Raw genomic sequence first — 23,615 nt, forward strand, 5'->3', positions numbered from 1 at the left:
CAGACCCAGATTGTTTGTCCAAATGTTGGATTATTATTATTAGGATTTGTTTACTGGGTGATCTTCACGTTTGACTTTAAAATAGATTTAGCAAATTTTCAAAAACAAAGTCGTCTTGACATGATTTGAAAACGGTCTTATTAAAAGTTAAAATAGCTGTGAGTACTGATGATACAGCACTGATCTGAGATCATTATGATCTGATATATGATCTCTGCACCTTTATAAAGAAATTATAATGGACTGTTAGTTACTCTAGTGGACTTTAGATGCATTGTTGCGCCTAATAATCTAATAATATTCTTAAATGTTAAATTGCAGCATCAGAATTAATACCAAAATAAAAGACAAGAGACATTTGTATCTAATCTGAGAGATTTGTGATGATGTAGCTCCTCTCACACGGTATCATGTGCTGCATTAAGCCCACAAAAACAGTTTTAAAGTCTTTAGACGTCAACATACAGTTGGTCCGTAACAATAAACTTTCATCCTACAAACCTCCAAAAAATCAGATGATATTCCCACGCTGTTTCTGAAATCCTGATGTGGTTGTTTGTCGCAGTATTTGTGTCTTCTGACACAAATATCTGTGTGTGTGTGTGTTGAATATGAAATGTATGTCACATCTGTACAGTAAACCAGAATAAACCTGTTGTTACTGCATGCAAAATAAAATATTGAAGCAGATGTGAAATGCTTGTTTTTGACCCAAACAACCAATCATTTTCCATCCTCTCTGACACTAATTTAGCTACTGTACCTTTAAGATGTGTTACTGAAAATGTCCAACTGCTTTCCATCATACAAACTGTTTAAATAAAAGACAGAATGAATGCAAATACTGGAAAAGGTTTATTAATAAAGACATGTTTATCCAAATCATTTGAAGTATGTACAGTACACAAAAGCAAGAGGTTCAGATCTGATGTTGGAATGATTTCATGTTTCTATCGTTCCCTCCTTCACGATGGCCATGGCCAGATTTCGAGCCAGAGCGAGACGCAAGAGTTCAATCTTAGTTGACTCGATGTCATCTTCCTGAAACAAACAAACAAACAACACTTCATTTATACCCAAACATTAAAGAAGGATTGCACCAATAAGGATTAAATTAAGCAGAGTTTAGATCTCAGTTTAAATTTAATTTGACTTTTTAATTTTAGATTAAAATTTTAAAAACCTTCATCTACGATTTATTTTGTCCGTCATGCTGAATTTGCCGGTGTAACTAAACTTCAACAGTGTTGACGTTGTCATTCAAAAAGGAAATACATGGGCAAAGGAAATGTAGTTTTTGTATTATAAATCACATCAGTAATCTAAAGGATTCAAAATAAAAACATTTGACAATCTAATAGAAAATGTATTGCGTTGATTAACGGAGCAATGCGGTAGGATAAATTGCAAAGCTCGGATATTGTGACACAATGAACAAAATGTGTCCGTTCAATCATAATCTAGGTTTACTGTAAAATTAAAACCTGGATCAAAATGACAGTTTAAAGAGGACATAGAAGATCTATTTATGTAAAATAGGTCTTTGGTGTCCCCAGAGTACATATGTGAGGTTTAAGCGCAAAATACCATATAGAGCATTTATTATAACATGTTAAAATTGCCACTTTGTAGGTGCAAGGTGTGTCCTTTAAATGCAAATGAGCTGATGAAATGCAAACACTGATCACCATAATGGTGGTTTGTTGAAATTGTAGCTTAATTGTGCTGTCAATTTCTCTCTCAAATGTCAGTGCCGTGGTTGGATAGTGCAGATTAAGGGGTAATATTTTTATAATAAGATCCCCTTTTGACATCACAAGGGGAACCAAATTTCAATAAGCTATTTTTTCACATGCTTGCAGAGAATGGTTTATCAAAACCAATCAAATATAACGACACGCCTATAATCCCTCCCACTGCGAAGTGTTACTAAACTCGATGGAAAAGCTAACCAGGCCAAAGTGAAGTGAGCTGACCTGACCCGTGGGGTACTATGCAATGGAGAAGCGCCATTAGTGTGTCTGGGCATGAGTGGTACCTGTGCTGTCTGCTGTGAGTCTTTGCTTCTGGAGGTCAGTTCCTCAAGACAGGACATGAGCTCATATGTCTGCTCCACAGAAAATATCACCTACAAAACAAAAATAATACACTGCAATTGAAGAAAAGTCCACACTGGAAGAGATCAATGAGGTATGTGACCAACTACTGTTTCATTGACACACTCACATTCAGTACTAATGTGAACTTTACATAATGTAACATTCATGTCATGTGTTTGTAGGTCTTTAGATAAGAGCATCAGATTAGCATCAGTTTATATTCAGAGCTGCTGTCAGAGTTAACACAGATTTCATATTTTCATTGAGAAATGAAAAAAAAATTACTAACCAACCCTCATTTATGTATACTGTGTTGAACTTGATGAGACTATTTCAAGTGCACTTATGTATTGCTGATCTTGTGTTGCTATAATTGCTTCTATTGTTTACCTCATTTGTAAGTCGCTTTAAACAAAAGCATCTGCTAAACGTAATGTAAATGCTATAGTCAAATACACAATGACAACCCATCAAAATAAAAGTCTGAAGTTGACAGAAATATATTACTATTGTATAGTAAAATCTGCTTTTAAATAATAAAAATAATGACTTTTTCTTAAATAACAATCACCCTTAAAAGATTTGTACTTAAATTTAAAATTAAAACAAAGTTTTGTTATGCACCACTTTGACAAAAAAAAAATGTTTTGATAAAAATGTATCATTTTTTATTTGATTATAATTATAAATATAAATTATTTATTAGAACTAGGGCTGTCAATAGATTAAAAAAATTAATCTAGATTAATCGCATGATTTCATGAGTTAACTGCGATTAATCGCAAATTAATCGCACATTTTTATCCATTCTAAATTTACCCTAATTTAACACTTTTCAGGTTTTTAATATTCTAATCATATATACATATATAGATGCTTTATGCAAATGTATGTTAACAACAGCCTGTTTACATTTTAACAGAATCACCAGCCATTGTTTTGTATATGAATTTTCCTTTCAGAAGATTTTTCTTTCTCCATTTTTGTTTGCTGCTGCATCATTTGTGACATGTGCTGGCAAATTGAGTCGGAATTAGCAAATTAAAAAAAAAATAGTTCATATTTTGACATTCTCTATTAAAACATAGAACAATGCATGATTTGTTGAAATATATCAAAATATGACAGAACTACACGTGTTTGAAGTTGAAAGAGTCAAATTACCACAAACATTTCCACATCCATACATTATATTACCACATCAATACCTTAAAATCACTGGTAAAACTAATAGATTTAGCACACACAAAGCAAAAACATCATCAATGTATGTTCAACTTTTTTTCCTTTTGTTTGATTGACATTGAGACAGACTGCTTAAAATCTAAGTGATCTAATATAATGTTACACATCAGATAGTTTTACCCAACAGTTAACCAAACATTTACTTAAAACATAACAGATTATAGAGCCTACCTGCGTGAATTCTTATCAAAACAGATATTTGTAAAACTGTAATTTTGTGTAGATGTCTATATATCCGGGTCGCGCACTCGCGCGTCTGTGTGCACGCGCTTCAGATATCAGTCAGTCAGCGCGAGGGGATCGCTTTTGAGTCTTGTCGCTCTTAATAACTCTTTAACATTAATCAGGTACCGAACTTTATCTCTCTTAATGACTCTTTTAACATCAAGCAAGTCCTGCAGTCTATTTTCTAAGGCATGCATAAAAGCGAAACCAAAATGAATTGAGACGCATTTTTGTATTAGATTAAGCATTAGGAGGACGGTAACGTTACACCTCTCAGACGTATAAATAAAGATCATATCAGATGTCCAACGAGCATTTAGAGCATTGGATTTGCTAGACGATTTGCTTAATGTTCTTATTTCTATGAAAACCTTTTACTCATTTAGAGAGAGTCACATTTGTCTGCGTCTCTGTTCATTCAACTATGGGCTGGACCAAGGGTCAAACAGAAATTGCGCGTTGCGTTAATCTCCGTTAATAAAATTAGTGGCGTTTAAATGAATTTGCGTTAACGCGTTATTAACGCGTTAATTTTGACAGCCCTAATTAGAACATATAAATTATCGTGCTGGGCAAAGATTAATCGCATTCAAAATAAAAGTGATTTTTGCATAATACAGTATGTGTGTGTTTAAACATACATAATATTTACACACATTACAAACTCATATGTTATGCAAAAAATAACTTTTATTTTGTATGAGATTATTCTAGCTATGTCCAGCCCTAATATGTGTAAATATGTATATATTTATTTAACACATATATTATGCAAAAAAATCCCTTCTATTTCATATGCGATTAATCTTTGCCCAGTACTAACATTTTATGAACTCAGTTTATAAAACATGCCATTTAATAAGTAAAATTTAATTAACCATTAAAGAAAAAGAAAAGTGAAAATACAGAAAAATTTAAACAGAAAAAAAATGGGATTTGTGAAAATAAAAACGGAATATAAAAATGAATAATTTTAAATAACATTAAATGGTTTTTATAAGGCCCCATGAATCTACAACTTTTAAGCACATAAGAGCTGGTTTAAAAATCTGCCAAGCACAAGTGTGTGGCAAATAATTTAAGCTCAAGTTGTGGTGCTCCTATAATTTTCAATGGACGCTCGTAATTTTTTTTTTTTTACTTTAAATCTGTTAAAAAGTTAATAAAAAAAGTACAATTCGAGCCCTGAAACGCATGTGATGTTGAGTTTAGGAGGAGTGTGACGTACCTCTCTCTGCTCCAGCAGGGGAAGGGCGTCTATCAGCAGGGTCATCCACATACTGCGAGGGGCGATGTTTGCCGTCATGAGGGACAGGAGGAGTTTTGCGGCATCTGAGAAACGCTTTTCTCCATAAAGCCTGTGAAACTCACGGTACTTCCCTATAAAACACACATCAGCACTATGATTATGACTATGCAGGTTGATATTAGCTTGGTGTTCACTGACTGGGTCACATCCAATAGCTCATGTGTTGTGGTGATGTCAGCTATCCGTGAAATCACATTTCCTGATAAATGACTTACAGTAAAGCCAAGAACAGTTTTACAGAGCCCCTGAGATACAGCTGGATGATTGATTTGTTCTGATGAATTAGTTAAACAGCTCAGAGACTGAAATATGAGACACAGATCCTTGCTTATGTCATACCTAAAAACGTGAGTCTGTCACTGAGCAGCATAGCGGAACCGAGATTATCCAGTAAATCCAGATCTGTGAATGAGCCTTTATTCTTGTAATCCTGAAGAAACCTGTAAACAAACAAGAGGTTATGAATACAAAAGCAATGTGATGATTATATACTGAAGATGATACTGACAGACAGACCTCTCAGAGATGAGCGTAGCCAACGCTGCGTCTTTGGCTCGGATGCTCCAGGACAAAGCAGATCCCAGTCTGTTATTCCTCAGAGATCGCTTAGCCATAATCTTACAGATACTTCGTACTGAACAAACACAAACACACAATCAGTTTTATCTTGTAGGTTAAATCTGAAAACAAGACGTGAAATGATCGACTGGTATATAAAAAGGAAACTGATGCTGCTGATGTCTCACCCTGTTCAGTCATCTGTCTGTCTTCACAGATCCGCAAGACTTTGACAGCTTTGCGTTCGGTGTCCAGAGGAATCCTCTCGATCTGTAACTCCAGATACACTCGACCGAACTCAGGACAGTGATCGAAATAATCCACGGCCAGCTGCCACAGACTAATAAAACATAAACATACTGAATTGATACAGAGATGGAGATGTGTTCAGCTCTCGACTTGAAGGTTTGACTCACCTGTGGTGTGTGAAGAGACCGGAGGCGTACTCCAAAACCAGAAACTCACGCAGGTTAGATCCAAAACTACAAACACACCAAAACATTCATTATTATTATTATTATTAAAGTTATATGCATGATACTTTTATTTCACAAGTCAAGCATATTGAAATGCAAGTGATACACACTCGAGGTTGTGCGACTGCAGGAGTTTACAATGATCCAACAGATCCGTCAGATGAGCCACAAACCACCAGTTATTCAGCACAAAACTGAGAAAACATCAACACGTGTTTGTTAGTGATGTGCGTTTATGTTTTTATGATGTGTGTGTGTTTATCCGTATCATCTCACCTGCTGTCTTTGATGACCTGATGCAGGTCAAACTCAAACGCTGACAGCACAATAGTGTCCAGAGGTTCTGGAGACGCCCGTGGGCCCAAAAACATGCTCATGCTGGACTAAAACGTAAACACACAATATTCAACACGTGTTGGTCACATTATAAAGATCAGTTCTGCAGCTTTATTAGTGTGCCATGTGTGTTTACTTGGGCGTAGTAGTGAAGGTCGGGCGGTTTGACCGTGGGGTGAGAGAAGAGCAGTCGGGTCACCAGGAAGTGATACCACGTGCTCAGTAACTCTCGGTGTTCCAGCAGAGCGTCTTCATCGCCAACCATAATCTGAGATGACATTGATAAAGCGTCTGTAGGTTTATACGGGTCATCAGTGAAGATCAGATGTCGTCAGTGGATGTCTTACCTTGCAGATGGCCTCCAGGTGGGGGTTGCTAGCAAAAGTGTTGTCCTGCAGACAGCGATCGCATTCCTCGTGCCAGTGCCTCCATTTGACATCAAACTCTGCTAGCGTTTGGGTGCCTGTAGGCTTTACATAAATATACAAACAATGATTAATACATCAACATCGATTCATTGAAGTCACTTGATGAATGCTTACATTTTACATATACGTACGTTGAATATAGGCATGCTCTGGAACAGTGTGTCCATACGCTTAAACACAGAGTTGCTTTCTGGGCGCATAGACGCCTGTTTCGACAGCACCTGACGGGCTTCATCCATACGACCCTGCAGAACCAAACTAATCACCTGGAAAGAAAGAAAGAAAGAAAGAAAGAGAGTAAATAATAGGATGCAGGTGGTTGGTGATGTAAGGATGTCAGGGGTCACGAGCTTCATACCACATCCCAGTAGGAGTGATGTTGTGTGGGGCTGTCACTCTGTAGCACTTCTCTCGCTCTGGTATCCACATCAGACTTATGCAAACGTACCCAGTCCAGCAGGTGCAGGAGTAAAGTGCCAGCTACAGATCACAGAAAACAACCGTTTCACCAGATTTTACTCTTTCTGATTCCTTGTATGATTCTTTTCATTTTAGAGAATTGTTTGTAAACATGTTATAAATGTATTGCTGAAACACATGACAAAGACTGAACTGTGTACTACTGAATTGTGGAGTTACACCATTTTTACACATTTCTGTGATCAGGATTATTTGCGCAGGGCTAAAACTGTAACTCGATGACAGCCCTAACACAATCGCAAGCATCTATTCAGGTTGTAGCGATGTTTGAAAGTTGAGAGAGACGACAGCTTTACCACGAATAGAGTTGCAAATTCCAAAAATCGAAAACGAGATGGTGCATCTCAAGGGGTTATCCTTTAAATAAATAAATTTCAAATAAATTTCAAAGGCTGGAAAAATTCACGGGACTTAATGGGAATAAACTGGCGATTTTAAAAAAAAACTTGGAAAGTTGCTTATAACAGGGAACTTGGATGTCATAAAGAAAAATCTGAAGGGTCTTTGATCAAATAAATCCAGGCTTGATGAGTATCAGGAATCGGGATTCTTCAAAATTTGTATTACCCTGCATTCATGTCTGCTTATGACGAAATGTTTATTTATGTTTGTATATGATATAGTTTATTTAAATTTCCAAGTAATTTCCATAAATTCCCGTTAATTCCCATACATTTCCATTAAGTTTCCAATTTGGAATTTTCCAATTAATTAATTAAATCAAATAAATCAGTCAAGATGTCCATTTTTTATTTGTATTACCTTGCATGCATGTCAGCTTATGACCAAACAAAATTTTATTTTATGTTTGTATAGACGGTTTCATCGGACGCACGTGCGGTGACGCGATTAAGTATCTGGTACCGGTTTCTGTTTGTTTAATGGTCTGACTAGTTGCTAAACTGAACTTTTGTGAACTTGCAAAAAACTGGCGTGAACTTGCAAAAACTGTTTGCAGCTTTTCAATGATGTTCACGTCACTTCATAAGTTCCCATAGCAACAGGGGACATGGCTGCGCTTGTGTGAAGTAAGTGCAACATTTTCAACTTTCTGCTAAGATATATGTGACTTATTGCTATGAAAATGGGGAGGATTATGAAATCATGCAAGCCCCGCATATTTTGCGAGCGGAAATCAGCTATTTATGCGGCGAAAAAGCGCTGTATTTGAAATGTCATGTGTCATATAGTTTGTTTCTAATATATAGTTCCCTACATTTCTAAATAATTCCTATAAATTGGCGTAAATTCCTGTTAAATTTCCAATTTGGAATATTTCCAAAATTCCCCAGATCAAGTTCCAGTTAAAAAGTTCCCATATATGTACCGAATTTTTCCCCCGGAATCTGTCCACCCCTTTGCAACCCTAACCACAAGTGGCCATACATTTGACTGGGTGGATAATAAACATTTTTATGTGGTGTGACAAACTCAGAACATATTTAATATCACTTTACGGGTGATTCTCACGAAACCATTGAAACACCACGGCACTAATGATTTTAGCTATAAAATGTGTAATATAGTAATATTAAAAAGCATCAGAATTAACACAATACTGTGTTCTACCTTGCACAATGTGTGATTCCAACATAAGAATTTATAATTTGTCAATTTTATCTCATTTTCTGCTGAAATTCTCATTACCGCAATGCGTCCGGCTGTGTTTGAACATGCGTTATGCTGTAATTTAAACATATTAAAACAAAAATATTTAGAAAAAAATTAAATGGATGTTTTGCTAGACTACTTTAGATGACAGAAAAATAATTTACTGAATATTCATGTATAATAATAATGAAGAAAAATTAGGAAATTGATGTGTCCATGCCTGATGTTCTCATCCTCCGCAACACTTTTTGAGAACAGTTTAAGCACACATACAGAATTTTAATAAAGTTTGATTTTGAGTGACCAAGCACATGGACCAGTTACTTCAAGATGGCTACCAGGTAAGATCATCTCTTTATATCTTTCCAGTTAAATTTGAAATATACTCTTGTCAGAATGCTTACACGACATTTTGATTATCATTACCGAAACAGGTAGTTTTCTACATTTCGAAAATTGTTTGATTTACAATTTTTTCTGAAAATGTTCTTTATTAAAGTCTAATTATATGCACTGAATAAAAAATGAGCAAAGCCTACGTGGCTTGTCTATTTTTAGCAAAACATACTGGGGTACCTCATCCTCCGCAACACCATTCTCATATACCGCAACCATTTAATAGCAGTTGCGGTAAAGAGAACTTCTGTTTCGGAAATGAGAATTTAGGCATATTGTTTATTACATTTAAATATCTTTTATGAATTTAATATAAATTTAAAATGTAATAACTGTTGATATTTTGCTTTATGATGCTTCATTGTAGACAGTCAGCAAGTGAGAAAAAAGCTTTAGCAAAGGCCAGGTTGACAAAGTTCAGGGAGAAACTTAACAGCAACCCAGAATGGCTAGAGGAGTACAAAAGGAAGGAGAGAGAGAGGTTAGGTTTGGAGATGTTACTAGCAGGTGTAATTAGCAAAAAACACACTACAGTGTTAGGAAATGTACATGACAAACACACAACACAACGCAACAAGTCTGTACTATATGATGATGTGTACATTCATTTTTTTCTCCCATGTTGTGAGACATGCTAATTTAATGTTATGCTTTCTTTCCACTTTCAGGTATCAAAAACAACCTAGCGATGGCACGCCACGCATCTAGGCGCTGCAACATCAGTTGGATCACAAGATCCACAAAGTTGGATCCCATGCGTGCCAGCATCTCAGCTCCCTGCGACCGCACAACGCGCGCTGTCTGCAGCGTCAGATTGCTGCCTGGGGGCGAGGGACAAAGGGAGACTAAAGGCGGCACCTCCTTTCTGCGCAGTGCGTGAGTCACAGAAACCAGAGAGGATGGCCTAAAAGCGCCCGGCGCTGTGACAGAAAGCGGGTTGCTGCGCAATTCATTAGGACTGTGCGTTAACCCTTTCCGCCTCTGCTGTCTTCGCAGCATGTGGGTCGTGTTCGAGAGTGGGGGGGGCGTGTTGTAGACGCTTATGTGAGGACGGGCCCTAGGGCGAGCAACACAAAACCAACTGAGGAGAAAAATGCTCTGTTTTTGAGCGGCTTCGTTCCGGACGGCAGTCCCCCAGGACCCAGTTTCTTGCATCATATACTGGAGGATTTGTGCCAGGGACTCTTGTGATGCACCACCGGTTCTGGTCCATGAGACACAGGGTGGTGAGGTAGGAAGTGGCTCATAGCCTTAGAGCTCTTCACCGCTTCCGAGAAATGCTCCGTGATTGTGCCCACCGTGTCACCAAACAGGCCGGATGGAGAAACAGGCGTGACTGTGCATGGCCACCATGAGTGGTCTTCGTGGCCCTTAGCGTGAAATCCGTAACCATTCTCAGATCCCTGAAGGTATTTAGAACCGTGCTGCCCTCATCCAGAGCCTTAAGCTACTGCGCCTAAAAGATCTGTAGGACCGCCATAGTGTGCAATGCAGACAGAGCCTCTCTCGGCGCGGGTATGCTTTTTCGGACAGGTGTGCTGTCATGAGGCTTCACTACCCTCAAAGCTGCGCCACACCATCCAAGGAAGTGGACAAGGGGCAGAGGTGAGCAGCCACAGCGTCCTTGATGGGGGGAATACACAGGTAGCCTACCTAAGAAAAAAAATGGGGGGAGGGGTAGCCCACGCTTTGGTGACTTTCCTCCGAGCATCAGCGGGGCGGCCTGAGTGAAGAAAACAAAAGTCAAGCTTGCTTCTCTGGGGTTCTTGTGGGGTGCTCCACTCAATCTCCAAGTCCTGCACGGCTTTGAAGAGAATGCGCACCAGTTCCTTGTAGAAGGATGGCTGTGTGTCTGATGCACCATGTGGAGCCTGGTCCCAGTCTCCATCCAATGCTGTCAGAGACATCTCATCTTCCTCCGCCGGAAACCCAAAGGAAACAGACCTGGCGGCTCCCGGTTCAGGACACAGGCTCTCGGTGACAAACTGAACCGGTTGAGCGAGGGGAGGACGACCACCAGCGGCTCTTTGCCGGCAGTGGGACACTGCAGTAAGAAACCTCCAAGGGCGATGTTGAGCCGGGTCCTGAAGCACCTTCATCGGGAGATCCTCACAATAAGGGACACCCTGAGCCAACAATTGCCGCCTTTGGGTGGAGAAGCCCCAAGCAGAGCACACAGAGCTCGTGTGAATTGGGTGGGTCGATCAGACCTCCGCACCACAAGCAGATTTGCGACATCCCGGAACACAGAGAGGGCTGCTTACATTTCAACCTGAATTCAATTTTGCTGCCTATGAAGTCTGTCCTAAAGCATTTCTCGCAGCTGCCATTATGCAGCCAAAGTCATTGTCTCATAAGGCAGCGAGGGAACAAGCTGTCTAAACTTTCGGATACAGCCTCTCTCTCTCTCTCTCTCTCCCTCTCTCTCTCTCCCTCTCTCTCTCTCTCTCTAATCAAAACAGATACAGAATGGTAAAAGGTCAGAAGACCAAATCATATCCAGCAAGGAAATATTTTTCATCTTATTTACACAAATGTTTTGTGATATCCAGCTGACATTAGCTGGCCATTTCTCAATCCGATGGCTGCAGCCTTCAGAGCTCGCATTTGTAGGCAGCATATGTCATCAAGACCATCTTATTTCAGTATGTTAAATGCATAAATGGGCACTTAAATATGACACAAAGGAATATTAATATAAGCCTTCCTGTTCTCCTGTTTTTTCTTTAATATTTTTTTCAAAGACTACACAATAAAACAGTTTTGAACTTGAACGCATGATGCTGTAAATATTATCAGACTTTTAACTTTAAAATTTGTTTTTAACAAAATCTCAGGCTAGTATACGTATTCTCATTACCGAAATAATTAACCTCATTTCCGAAACCTATGTATCATTACCGCAACAGATGCTTATTAAATGTTAATTTCATTAATAGAAGCATAATACTTTGATTTTAAATGCATGTGCAGAATCTCCAAATTATGTTCTTTCAGGTTTGTCATGTCATTTTGAAAATGTGTCAGGTTTCTTAGAAATATATAAAAAAAATAGTTGTAAATTGTGGAAGGTGTTGCGGTATATGAGCTAAATAAAACAAAATAAAAAAAACGTTACATTTAAAATAAATATTATTTCAGAATTTCAATTTACTGTGCATGACTATTAATAATCAATTTTTAAAAATGTGAAAATATATGAGCTTTTCTAACAGTGTTGATGTTTTCTGACTGTTGCGGTAATGAGATTTTTTAGGACTTATTTTTGAAATTATGTTACAAAAAGTGTTAAATGATAAGTAAAAGTTTTTAAATTAATGTTCCCATATACTTCAGACTTTGTTTCTAATGTCTGGTGGAAAAAAAAGTAAATTTAAGCAATTTTTACATTTTCATGCTTGACATTTTTACAACCAAGTTTTCGTGAGAATCACCCTTACACAGACTTTAATTCATACAGAACAGAAATTGCAGACAGTAATTACCTGGAGCCGCATCTATGAAAAGGACCTCGCACAAGTTCCAAATGAGCTCAATAGCCAGAAGTATAGAGACCTAAAGAGAAAGCCATGCGGTTAATTGATTTAAAGAGCAATTCATGCAAATAAATCCCATTCTTTTACTTAATGGAGTGAGACTGAATAACGTCCAATAAACAGGTTCAGTTACGAGTGTGTGTTGCCTTTAAAGCATGTGTTTTTCAGAGGACAGCTATGTATGTACCTGATCTCCATACTGTGATGCTAAAGATTTGTCTTGAGTTAAAACTGTAACGAAAAGAGAGAGGATGTCAATCACTGCTGTTAATAAAATGAATCATTATGTGACATCATCACTTACCTGCGCCCTGCTGAAGTTCTTCCATGCAGGCTCTGATCACAGATCTGTAGTTCTTACTGATGCTCACGAACCTGCAGGACACAACCACATACATCAACCTTCACATTTCAGCAGGTCACGTGTTTTAGAAGTGTCATGGTTTGGTGTGGTTCTCTTACTGTGACTTCTTGTTTTTGCTGGGTGCGTCCTCTTCAATCTTCTGCAGCCCCACGAAGATGTGATGGGACTCGTTGAAGAGCTTGCGCAGGATGGGAGAGCAGTTGTCTTCATCTTTCCTCACGACGTGGACGAACGGGGAACCTGCAGACCTCGGACCTGAGCAGAAATATGTGCCATTAAAGGGCACCTATTATGCAAAAGGTGAACACAATCACCCTACAATGAAAAAATACACCTGTTTTTTAATACTCATTAAACCAAAGCGGTCTCATTACACATGCTGTTTTGATTCTCTGATCAGTGTGAGGTCACAATAATAAAGCCCCGCCCACTTAGAGTCCATAGTTTCCACCCTCAGTAAGTTGTACAGTACTCAGTCCACTAGATATTATTGTCTCAGAGTTAATCAGATCTTTTTTAACTAAAAGTGCTCACTGTCTGTTTGTAAGGGAGTGAGGAGCTGTAGCTCATTTTTATTTAAGGGTACAAACATTAAAACAGTGCGTTTTTGCTCCCATCCAAATAGGGTCATTTTGGACATGACATAATAGATGATATATGGGGTATTTTGAACTGAAACTTCACAGACACATTCTGTGCAAACTTGAGACCTATATAACATCTTGTAAAATGGCCATAATAGGTGTACTTTAACATAAGCAGACTAAATTTGGTTTCCAAGTTTTATTAGGGAGATGAAAAAGTTACCTTTCAGCTTGTAGTGTGTCTCGTAAACTAACAGATCACCAGGACCCCATTCAAAACCCAAGTGTGTCTGGTGATATCCAGCGCCAGGAATGAGCTGCAGGAAAGAGAAATAAGTAAACTAAATGTCAATCATACTGCTGTAAGGTTTTATGACAAATAAGTTACACCGTTAACTACATCATGTATGTGAAGATGAGTCCTACAAAAGCATGTTGTACGAAAATATGAGCAATTATAAATATGTACTTACGGTGGGCTCGGGCACCACATCTACCTCCTCCATTACACAGATATTAAATCCTCTCAAGTAAAGTTAAAATTATATTTTAATGTATTGATTTATGTCAGTACAGTGCGCACAGAGATATCGCGCGCCACTGACAGAAGGACCCGCGACGCACTCGGGACAGGACGACTAAATAAACGCCTGATCAGAAATACAGTTGATTTTTTTTAAACATGCGAATAAAGATTTACATAAAAAAATAAAGCAAACACAGCACACAACGTCTTTATATATTATATTTGTATTTTGAGTAAGAAATAAGATTTAAATACGACGAAATTGGTAAAGATTTATTAGTAATGTTTGATCATGTATTAACAAATAAAATGTTTCTTCATACGTTTCCATAAATAATTAAAATAAGAATTTTCAGTTTTAGTTTTAAAGTGTAACAATTTCATTTCACTTTTTCAGGACTTTATTTCATTTTATTAATTGTTTTAGTTAAGATATGTGTCAAGTGATGGATATCTTTATAATAATTTAACAACCATTTTGTCTATTTAATTATAAAATACATTTTATTATTTTAGATGTTAGGATTAAATCCTTTTCCTTAAGATCATTCTGTAGACTTTAGCTCAAAGCCACAAAACCACATCTGAACAAGCAAATGAAAGCCGTCAGGCGGGATGAGGTTTGAAACCCATGATCTTGATCTGTGAGGGACAAAATGGCTTCCCTTCTTCACCACATTGTGAGGAACAATCCCTCAGGATCATCATCAGTGTTCAAATACTGAATGTTCATCTTTGTAATGGATGCCTCCGCCATATTTAAATGGATATATGATGCCTATTATGAAATAATCAACGTATTTGGTGAAGAAAAGACATTGTGGACAAATGCGCGTTCCCGTTTCCAGCAGCGCCATGCACGATGTCTGGTCTCGCGCATGACCTCACCACACCGCGTCACACACTGCCCCGTGACCGGCATCAGCAAATCGCAACAGATCGCGGTGAACGAGCGCCACTCTCGTGACCGCGCACGTCGTGTTCGCTTTTAATCGGGAGCGCGGACGTGCGCGTCCCCGCGGTGTCTTTGTGTGGCGGCGTAGAGAAGCGCAATTACAATAACCATGGCCGACGAGAAACCAAAGGTGAGTAACGTTAAAAAAATTGGAGATTATTTATTATAATTTACAGTTTGTATTGCGTGAGGGATTGGGGAAAATGTAAAGATGCGTACTGTTTGATATTTAATGTAAAAAAGATCACGCGTAGTGGATAAATCCTGTAACTGCCGCCTTGGATACACCGGAAGAAGACGTGTGAACGCGCTTAGCGAGCGAGCTCACACCGCGCGCGACACACACAGACGCATTCAAATAGTGCAAATAATTATGCAAGACATGAGGGCTAAAATATCACATTTATCACAATTCAAGCATGTACTGATAGTGTTTTCTTACTGAGGTGTAATGGAAACCTGTGGTTTTATATTTTAGGTTAATGTGAGCATCCATCATAAACCTCATACACCACACTGAGCATCATAAATAAATATTCACATTTCTGTTTTATTATTACATTTTTAAGTATGCAAAATGTTCTGAGTAATACTATTGCTTTTTTATTCAGTTTTATCCCTACTTTATTTCTACTTTAGTTAGTGTTGTTCCTGTAGCTAATGGCATTACATTAACAATGCAGAGGTTATGGGTTCAATCTCAATAAGCCCAAATGTACATTTAATGCACTGTAAGTTACTTTGTAATAACACGTAAACAATAAGTAAAGTATATTAATAAAATGTTATGGTTCCACTTGTGTAATTGTATTTTTAATTATAAAATGTCATATAAACAACTTATAACGATTCACTTCACTTACGATTCCCAAAGTGAGTGAGTGAGTCTGATTCAATTGTTCAATTCGTGTGTCAGTTAAAGCATTACGGTGCGTTCACACCAGCTGCGGTAGAGGCGGCAAAAACATGTGACACGCACTTTTTAAAAACACCAGTAGGACGCCTGAACATTTTGAGTTTACTCACTTAATTCACGCATTAAAGCCGAGGAGTCGCAGAAGCCCCTTCCATGACGCAAATTTCCGTGTCATAGGAGGGGCTTCTGTGACTCTTTTAACATGCGTGTTCTCGCCGCAACGCTCAATTCGCACATACCATGCTCCTGGATGCCTATTGGTGTCTTTGCATTGACTTAACATTTAAATCACTTGCGCTTGCTGCCTCTTTTGTGTCTGGTGTGAATGCCACATTAGGAGGCATGCACACCAAGTCGTTTGCGCCAGCTTTTTTTATTGTTTCCAATGGAAGCGCCACGCAGCTCGTCAATGTAACTTCTTACTTAGCCGTCCAATCACAGTGAAGGAGGGGTGGGACAAATATCACATCAACCAACTGGTGCATCGTTTAACGGCTGATAAACAAAGCAGAAGTATCATAGCAACCAAAGCGCTCAGCCGAAAAAAGTGCCTAAGCAAGTGCCTAAGGGGTTGTGCACACCAAAACTTTTAAACGCAGCTAAAAAAACTCCTGGAGGATGGTGAATGCCAGCTGTTTTTTAAGCTGAGCGCTTTTTAGCTGTGATACTTGAGCTGTGAGCCGGTTGGTTGTTGTGATACTTGTCCCACCCCTCCTCTACAGTGATTGGACGGCCGTGTGAGAACTGACATTGACGAACTGAGCTTTTCACCCAAAGTTGAATCTCTTTCAACTCTCGACGCTCAGCGCAGACCGCGAAAAAATCTTTTTTGAAAAACGCGGAGTTTCCATAGGAATCAATTGAAAACATGCGCCGGCCGCGGGCGTAAAAGTTTTGGTGTGCACGCCCCCTTAAGTCGCCACCCGCCTGCCGTTTCAGCCGGGTTTAAATGCTTTGGTGTACACTTCCCTTTAGTTCACAAAAAAGAAACATTTTCCTACACTTTAAATTGTTTTTATTTATTCATGTATTTACTTCTTGAGAAACATCTTCCAGCTCCTCAGCTTCCATGGCATCATGACTGAGAAAAACCTTGAAGGAGTCATTCCCTATCTTTCATGTTACATTTATTAGAGGTTTAATTCTTACAAAGAAGTGTTCACATTTGCATGTGTGTGTGCTTTCTCAGGAGGGTGTAAAGACAGAGAACAATGACCACATCAACCTGAAGGTAGCAGGACAGGACGGGTCGGTGGTCCAGTTTAAAATCAAGAGACACACACCCCTCAGCAAGCTCATGAAGGCCTACTGTGAGAGACAGGTAAGACACAGTCACACACACAGGGTAGAGACACACCCAACTGATGCTAACAAAGTAGGGCAGACGATGATGTCGGCCTACATGGCCCACTTGCTGGCTGTGTCTGGGTCCAAAGTTGCAATGAAACACCAAATGGACAGTATGGACATATATGGTGATGGCGCAGTAGATAAGATACACGCCTTTGGTGTAAGAGACCCGGGTTCGAATCCACTGTGACACACCATTGTGTCCCTGAGCAAGACACTTAACCCCCAGTTGCTTTAGAGGCGTGCAACCTCTGACATATATTAGCATTTGTTAGTCGCTTTGGATAAAAGCGTTAGCTAAATGAGTAAATAAATAAAAATAAATATTTTTATTTATTTGCGTCTGGTGTGTAAACGCACCATAAGAGCTAGCGACTGCTGCAACGCAAAACAGAAACAAGTTTCACACAAATCTCATTTACCACAGACAGATTTGTGATATATCCGTATTGTCTTTACTTAAATTGAGTTGTTTTTACAACTTACCAGTTTGTCCGACCTCCTCACTCACTTTCTTCCAAGAAAGATCCTTTATATTCCTGTTTCTATAAAAGTACGAAGATGTGTCGTACAGCTCCGGGTGTCCACATACAGCAACAATGATTTTGTCCTCCATTGTTATTTTGTATTTCTGCCTCAGCTCGCTACGTCGTAATCACGTCACAATTAGAGCAAGCTCCTGATTGGTTAACGTGGAACGAATATCCGCCAAAGTTTACTTTTTTTTTTTTACTTACCTGTTTTCTTGCGAATCATGCGCTATGCCCATTAAAGCAACACCAAAGAGGTTTTTTTTTACCTTAAAATAACGTTTCCAAAAAAGTTCAGTCGTTCATCCACTCAAAACAAGGTGAACGGCACTTTTACATTCGCTTTGCAGCCCTCTATCGGCCAAAACCGCACTAAAGAAGTTTCCAACCGTCGGGTCACGGTCCTGTAGTTCGAGTGAAAACTACAAAAACTTGCTTTATGGCAGACCTACAATCCAATCAGAGCCAGGTTTGCTGCAGAATGCTAAATTATTTACGACATTCCGCTTCCAACCTGTAGGGGGAGCAAAGAGCAAAAACTCTTTAGTGTTGCTTTAAACGGCAGAAATGATCAATTTGCGTCGCGTAATTTGCGGGGATCACGCCACAGCATTTCTATAGAGTCTTTGCATTGACTTATGTAAATGACTCGCGATTCCATAATGCTTCATTAGCGTCTGGTGTGAACGCACATTAAGAGCTAGCGACTGAAGTTTCACAAAAATCTCATTTACCACAGATGGATTTGTGATTCGTATTGTCTTAAAAGCCATATCTTTATAAAATATTCACGTATTGGAATGAGAGATAATAAAATCAGCGTTCTGTTCACTCCCTCTTGACTTTGTCATTTGCTTGCTTCGTCACTTCTTTTTTTATATGGTCGGCTATGTCGAACAGCCAATCAGAATGATCTTATTCCCAGACGAGCAGCATTGCTGATTCGACATGATGATTTGGCCAAAAAAGGCAGCGATGACTTCATTGTGCTCAAGGATGCAGATGCGAGCAGTTTTGGCATAACTGTGATCAGCTATTAAATCTAATACATCCAGAATGGATTGAAAGATCACAAAGCAAGCACTATTGAGTATTGTTCACTTCACAATGCCCTCGCAATCATTTGCACAAAAGCTCTTCAGTCGGATCAATAAAGCTTTGTGTGTTCATGTATTTCCTCTTCAGTTTTACTGTCGGCGGACTGTATCGCTCCCTTATGTCCTGTTAATGGTCCTGAGTGTCCGGCTAAAGGTTTATTTCCTAAGAGAAGAGATGACACTGATGTTCATATACTGTATGCTTCATTAGCAATGTATACACACAAGGTTCAGATACTACACAAAGTTCAGCCTGATTTGTGGGTCAGAAACATGTTTTGCTGGCACAGGCAACGGTTGTTAATCTCATTGTGGGCTTTCTGAATTACGCCAGGAGAAGTAGGACAGCGTTCACTACCACACATTCACTGGGAAGGAAACTTCCCTGCCTTACAGTTGTTTCCATTCAAACAACAGGAAAACCTTGTCAAAATTGTTGCTGCGCGAAAAATTAACACAGAGGAGAGGTTTGAGTTGAGCTGGAGTCTTATCTGAGCTTAAAAACTGCACGAATGACAGATTCTTCCTGTCTAAGGGTGGGACGTCTGCAATGCCGCTGGATCTTTCTACAGCGTGACTTTGGACTGAGACGTTGTGACGTTCAGACTAACGTTTGCGTTTGATTTTTCAGGGATTGACGATGAGGCAGATTCGATTTCGGTTTGATGGACAGCCCATTAATGAAACAGACACGCCCGCACAGGTATGACATCACAACATTCTCACAATTCACTTTCTGTTTTGATTCACTCTTTGATGCATGCAAGTAACATTTGAGTAGTTCAAGTATTTAGCTGTATAAAATATTTAAACACATTTCAAAATGAACAGAAGTACTTATGCTTATAAACGAATCATCCTGACCCATCCCTAAAATTAAGCACTGTCCTACGTTATATCCTGCTGAATGTACCTTGACCTTACAAAAGTTAAATGTGAATGCTGCTTTATGATGTTTTAAAAGATAACACTCATTCCTTTATCGTAAAGCCCTTGTTATAGCTGTAACATACATTAATGAATACAGTTATATAGGGGTGCACCGATATATCGGCCGATGATGCTTGCTATGCTTCTCAATGAATTGCGGTGAAATGCCGCTACATCCAAAACCAGAGGGCGCTCTTGTGCAGAAACTTAATATGCGCTGTAGACGAAGAACCATACACACGTTGCTATTACACGCAGCTCCAGAAAATGGCTAAAGCATATATTTATATTGCTGTTCTTCAAACCTTTTCAGGTATTTTCATGATAATAAAAAATACGTATAATTATTATGTTTGACAAGTGTTGCTTTTTCAAATGCATGTTATAAATGACTCAAACTAACCGTGATTTCAGATCGATAAGGATTTACTGATAAAAAGCCGTAGTTCGCGAAATAGCTGTGAATATTATCGGCTGTGCAATTCAGAATAGTTATCGGTCACGTATTATTATATCGGCATTTATCGGTGCACCCCTACAGTTATAATACACCTGTATTATAACTTTTTATGATATGATAACGATTTTCTCCGCCAGCGATACAGTGTGTGCTGATACCTTAAAAACAGTTAGTGATATGATTTTGATTTGACACAGGGGTATATTGATTGATTTATCGGTATTAGGGGCGTGATGATAAAACGTGCAATTTTGCGTGCCATGCTTTTAAATGAATTATAGTGAAATGCCGCTACATCCAAAAGCCAGAGGGCGATCTCATGCCGAAACATATGTGCTGCAGAAGAAGTGCCATTTACACTAGTGATGGAAAAACGAAGCTTCGAATCAATTGAACCAATTGCTACGAAAAATAATTCACTGTTTTGAAGCGCTCAAAACACCTAAATATGGCACCAAAGTACAAACATTTTACACTTTTTATAAAATATATTTTTTAAGAAAAATAAATTATTTAACTTAATTAAACCATTAAGTAAAATATTCTCGTGTTTTTAGTTTTATTTAGAGCTAACAGACCCTCTAGCTACACTTTTAATTATGCAAATGTTTGACGTTAAATCTGTCTATAAAAATTTTTCAAAATGTAGTAGTGTTATAAATCTGAAGAATTAATGTTTTATGAACTTTTATAAAACTGACGCGAGTTCACCTTACCATATTAGATACCAGTATTGGGTAAAGTTACTTTTAAAAGTAATGCATTACAATATTAAGTTACTCCCAAAAAAGTAACTAATTACGTTACTTAGTTACTTTTCATGGAAAATAATGCTTACGTTACTTTTTAGTTACTTTTGCGTTACTTTTTCTTGATCTCTTTCAGGCCTTGCAGGTGTTTTATGACTGAAAAGTTCTGCATTCAGAAATTGCATATTTCATCACAAAAATGTCGAGCTCTGGCCTGCCATCTTAGTTTTTGATTCAAACTGTTCCCACACAGGCGTGTACGCATAGAGTGCATATCGTGACTAATTTTTTAATCAAATTAATTAAACGAAAAAAGTAACTCAAATATTAATGTCTACATTTAGAAAAGTAATGCGTTACTTTACTCGTTACTTCAGAAAAGTAATATTATTACGTAATGCACGTTACTATAATGCGTTACCCCCAACACTGTTACTGGTCATCTGTGACATCTGTGATTAACTCTCCCAGTGTTGGATTTTCGGAAACGTTTCGAAACAATTATGACGTAATGAAGTCGTTTTTGTGATTTGGCCAGTTTAAAACACAATTCAAACCACTGATTCCAAACAAAGATTCGTAAATTTTTTGAGGCTTCATGAAACGGGGTTTCGTTTTTGTGTTATTTGTTTGTGTTATGATTTAACAATACAACCCCAATCAATATTTATAGACTGTCCGGCTGTCTACGGCTTTTTCTACACATTTCATTTTTTTACTGCTGCCGCAAACAATATTTTCAATAAAAATGCACACTTTGTCATAAATGCATAAGGAGATTTTACCAGAACATGTGTCAATATTTTACGCGTGGCATTGGTGCTTAGTATCGTTAGACATTTGATTGATAGATTGATCCATATTGATGTTTTGTTACACCCCTACTGCATAATAGGATGGTTGTAAGCGATGATATTGATTAAAAAATAACCTTGTGTTCTTCTTCCACAGTTGGAAATGGAGGATGAAGACACAATTGACGTTTTCCAGCAACAGACGGGAGGACTCGTCTAAATCTGACTTTACCAACCACAAATCCTCCTTTTCTTCCCCCTCTCTCTGTTACCCCGAAGCTCTCATCTTGGTTATCTGTAACTGCTGTTGTATAGTGTTTCAGTTCATATTTTACTCTTTTGTTTTGTACATAAAGAATTCCTGCTACAGTAATTATTACATTGAGATTGTTTATTGCCTGTAACATCTGACATGTCAAGCCCAGAGTTTTGGAGAAAGATGTCAGTAGCTTTATAAGCACTCGTTTCACAGTTCACTATGTCATCTGTGTATAAACCAACTTTAAATATTTTACTATAAAAATAGAGCAAAGGTTATACGCTGTGTGTTTGGGTTCAGATTGTGTTCGGTATCTGAACCCAACATCTGGTTCAGATATGAACACGCACAGAGGCTTTTTCTAAGAAAACTTCTCTTCTGTTATACGTTAAGCGGACGCGTCAGTTCTTGTCCGTTAAGATACATTGGTTTTTAAATGTTTTTGTTACTGTAGTGGTCAATTGTAGCTTGACGCTCGTCTTAAACATGTGTTGACTTGGGTGAATACGTGTTTTAGATGAGTCAAACATCTGTCTGTATGTCTATAATCTCTTGTTAAAATAAAATATTCTCTTTTTATCAAACTGTAAATGTTTCATCGTCATTACATGATATAAATTGTAAATATCTATTTTTATATTTTTTATTGGAAATTCAGAATGGAAAATAAGATGAATCATTTTATTGTTTTTCTCAGTTTTATATGTCTCTTTGGTTAAAAGCGCCTACTAAACGCTTAAATGTGCATGTAGTCATATATATACGAAATGTGTATATACAGAGAAATATAAGAAAAGGCTCATACATCCGTAATCCAAAAACATTGAGTTTAACCCCATTATTTAAATTGAATGTACATAATTGGATACACAATACTCATGTTACAATGTAATTTCATTTATTAGGGTGCAGTTTTGCATTTATGATGAAAGCATACATGAATTTGTATATTATTTTATTTCAGCAAGCTTAACTTGATTATTAGATCATTAGACTACACGACACAACACAAGACTAAATCAATTATTATTTTTTTATTGATTCTACATAATTATAACAATTACATTATTATAATTATATACTTTATCTGGGTTACATGCAATTATAATTGTATGACTAACATAATTATAAATAATTTAAAGTACATTTACAGTTTCTCATTTCAAACAAGTCACGCATGTTCACCAAAAATTTGCACCCAAGGATGCACCCATATATCGGCCTGTAATTGGAATTAGCAGTAAAAGCATTTTCTGACTATCGGACATCGCCCAATGGTTTAAAAACTGACAATGATCAAGACAAATTACATCCTGACAACTGTATGTTCTGCACTTTTACGATTTCATGACATAATAATTTGAAACATGGAGTGAAAAGCTATCAGTATCACCACTGAAAC

General features: G+C 37.9%; 2 protein-coding genes across 2 annotated transcripts; one reads left to right on the plus strand and one right to left on the minus strand.

Annotated features, from left to right (window-relative positions):
* Positions 1-842: 842 nt before the first annotated feature.
* Positions 843-14,284, minus strand: LOC141362915 (nuclear pore complex protein Nup85). The gene is made up of 19 exons (XM_073865193.1): positions 14,121-14,284; positions 13,871-13,964; positions 13,162-13,318; positions 13,004-13,074; positions 12,887-12,930; positions 12,649-12,718; positions 7,035-7,156; positions 6,808-6,942; positions 6,596-6,718; positions 6,385-6,516; positions 6,189-6,295; positions 6,023-6,106; positions 5,853-5,918; positions 5,625-5,776; positions 5,395-5,512; positions 5,218-5,318; positions 4,798-4,949; positions 2,039-2,128; positions 843-1,041 (listed from the first exon to the last, which is right to left on the minus strand). The coding sequence occupies exons 1-19, from the start codon at positions 14,151-14,153 to the stop codon at positions 943-945; spliced, it is 1,950 nt and encodes a 649-aa protein (XP_073721294.1). The 5' UTR covers positions 14,154-14,284; the 3' UTR covers positions 843-942.
* Positions 14,285-14,902: 618 nt separating this feature from the next.
* Positions 14,903-22,797, plus strand: LOC129436753 (small ubiquitin-related modifier 2). Its single transcript, XM_073865194.1, has 4 exons — positions 14,903-15,258; positions 17,234-17,365; positions 19,653-19,724; positions 22,112-22,797. The coding sequence occupies exons 1-4, from the start codon at positions 15,238-15,240 to the stop codon at positions 22,172-22,174; spliced, it is 288 nt and encodes a 95-aa protein (XP_073721295.1). The 5' UTR covers positions 14,903-15,237; the 3' UTR covers positions 22,175-22,797.
* The last annotated feature ends 818 nt before the right edge of the window (positions 22,798-23,615 follow it).

Source organism: Misgurnus anguillicaudatus, unplaced genomic scaffold (genome assembly GCF_027580225.2).
Source record: "Misgurnus anguillicaudatus unplaced genomic scaffold, ASM2758022v2 HiC_scaffold_29, whole genome shotgun sequence".
NCBI lineage: Eukaryota > Metazoa > Chordata > Actinopteri > Cypriniformes > Cobitidae > Misgurnus > Misgurnus anguillicaudatus.

Bases quoted from the DNA above. Each gene is read 5' to 3' on its own strand.
- LOC141362915 (XM_073865193.1), bottom strand. From the start codon at position 14,153: ATGGAGGAGGTAGATGTGGTGCCCGAGCCCACC. The intron at 6,296-6,384 runs GTAAACACACAT...TTTACGTTTTAG, and splicing joins ACCTTCACTACTACGCCCAA to TCCAGCATGAGCATGTTTTT. The intron at 5,513-5,624 runs GTGAGACATCAG...GTGTTTGTTCAG, and splicing joins CAGACAGATGACTGAACAGG to TACGAAGTATCTGTAAGATT.
- LOC129436753 (XM_073865194.1), top strand. From the start codon at position 15,238: ATGGCCGACGAGAAACCAAAG. The intron at 17,366-19,652 runs GTAAGACACAGT...TTGATTTTTCAG, and splicing joins AGGCCTACTGTGAGAGACAG to GGATTGACGATGAGGCAGAT. The intron at 19,725-22,111 runs GTATGACATCAC...CTTCTTCCACAG, and splicing joins AAACAGACACGCCCGCACAG to TTGGAAATGGAGGATGAAGA.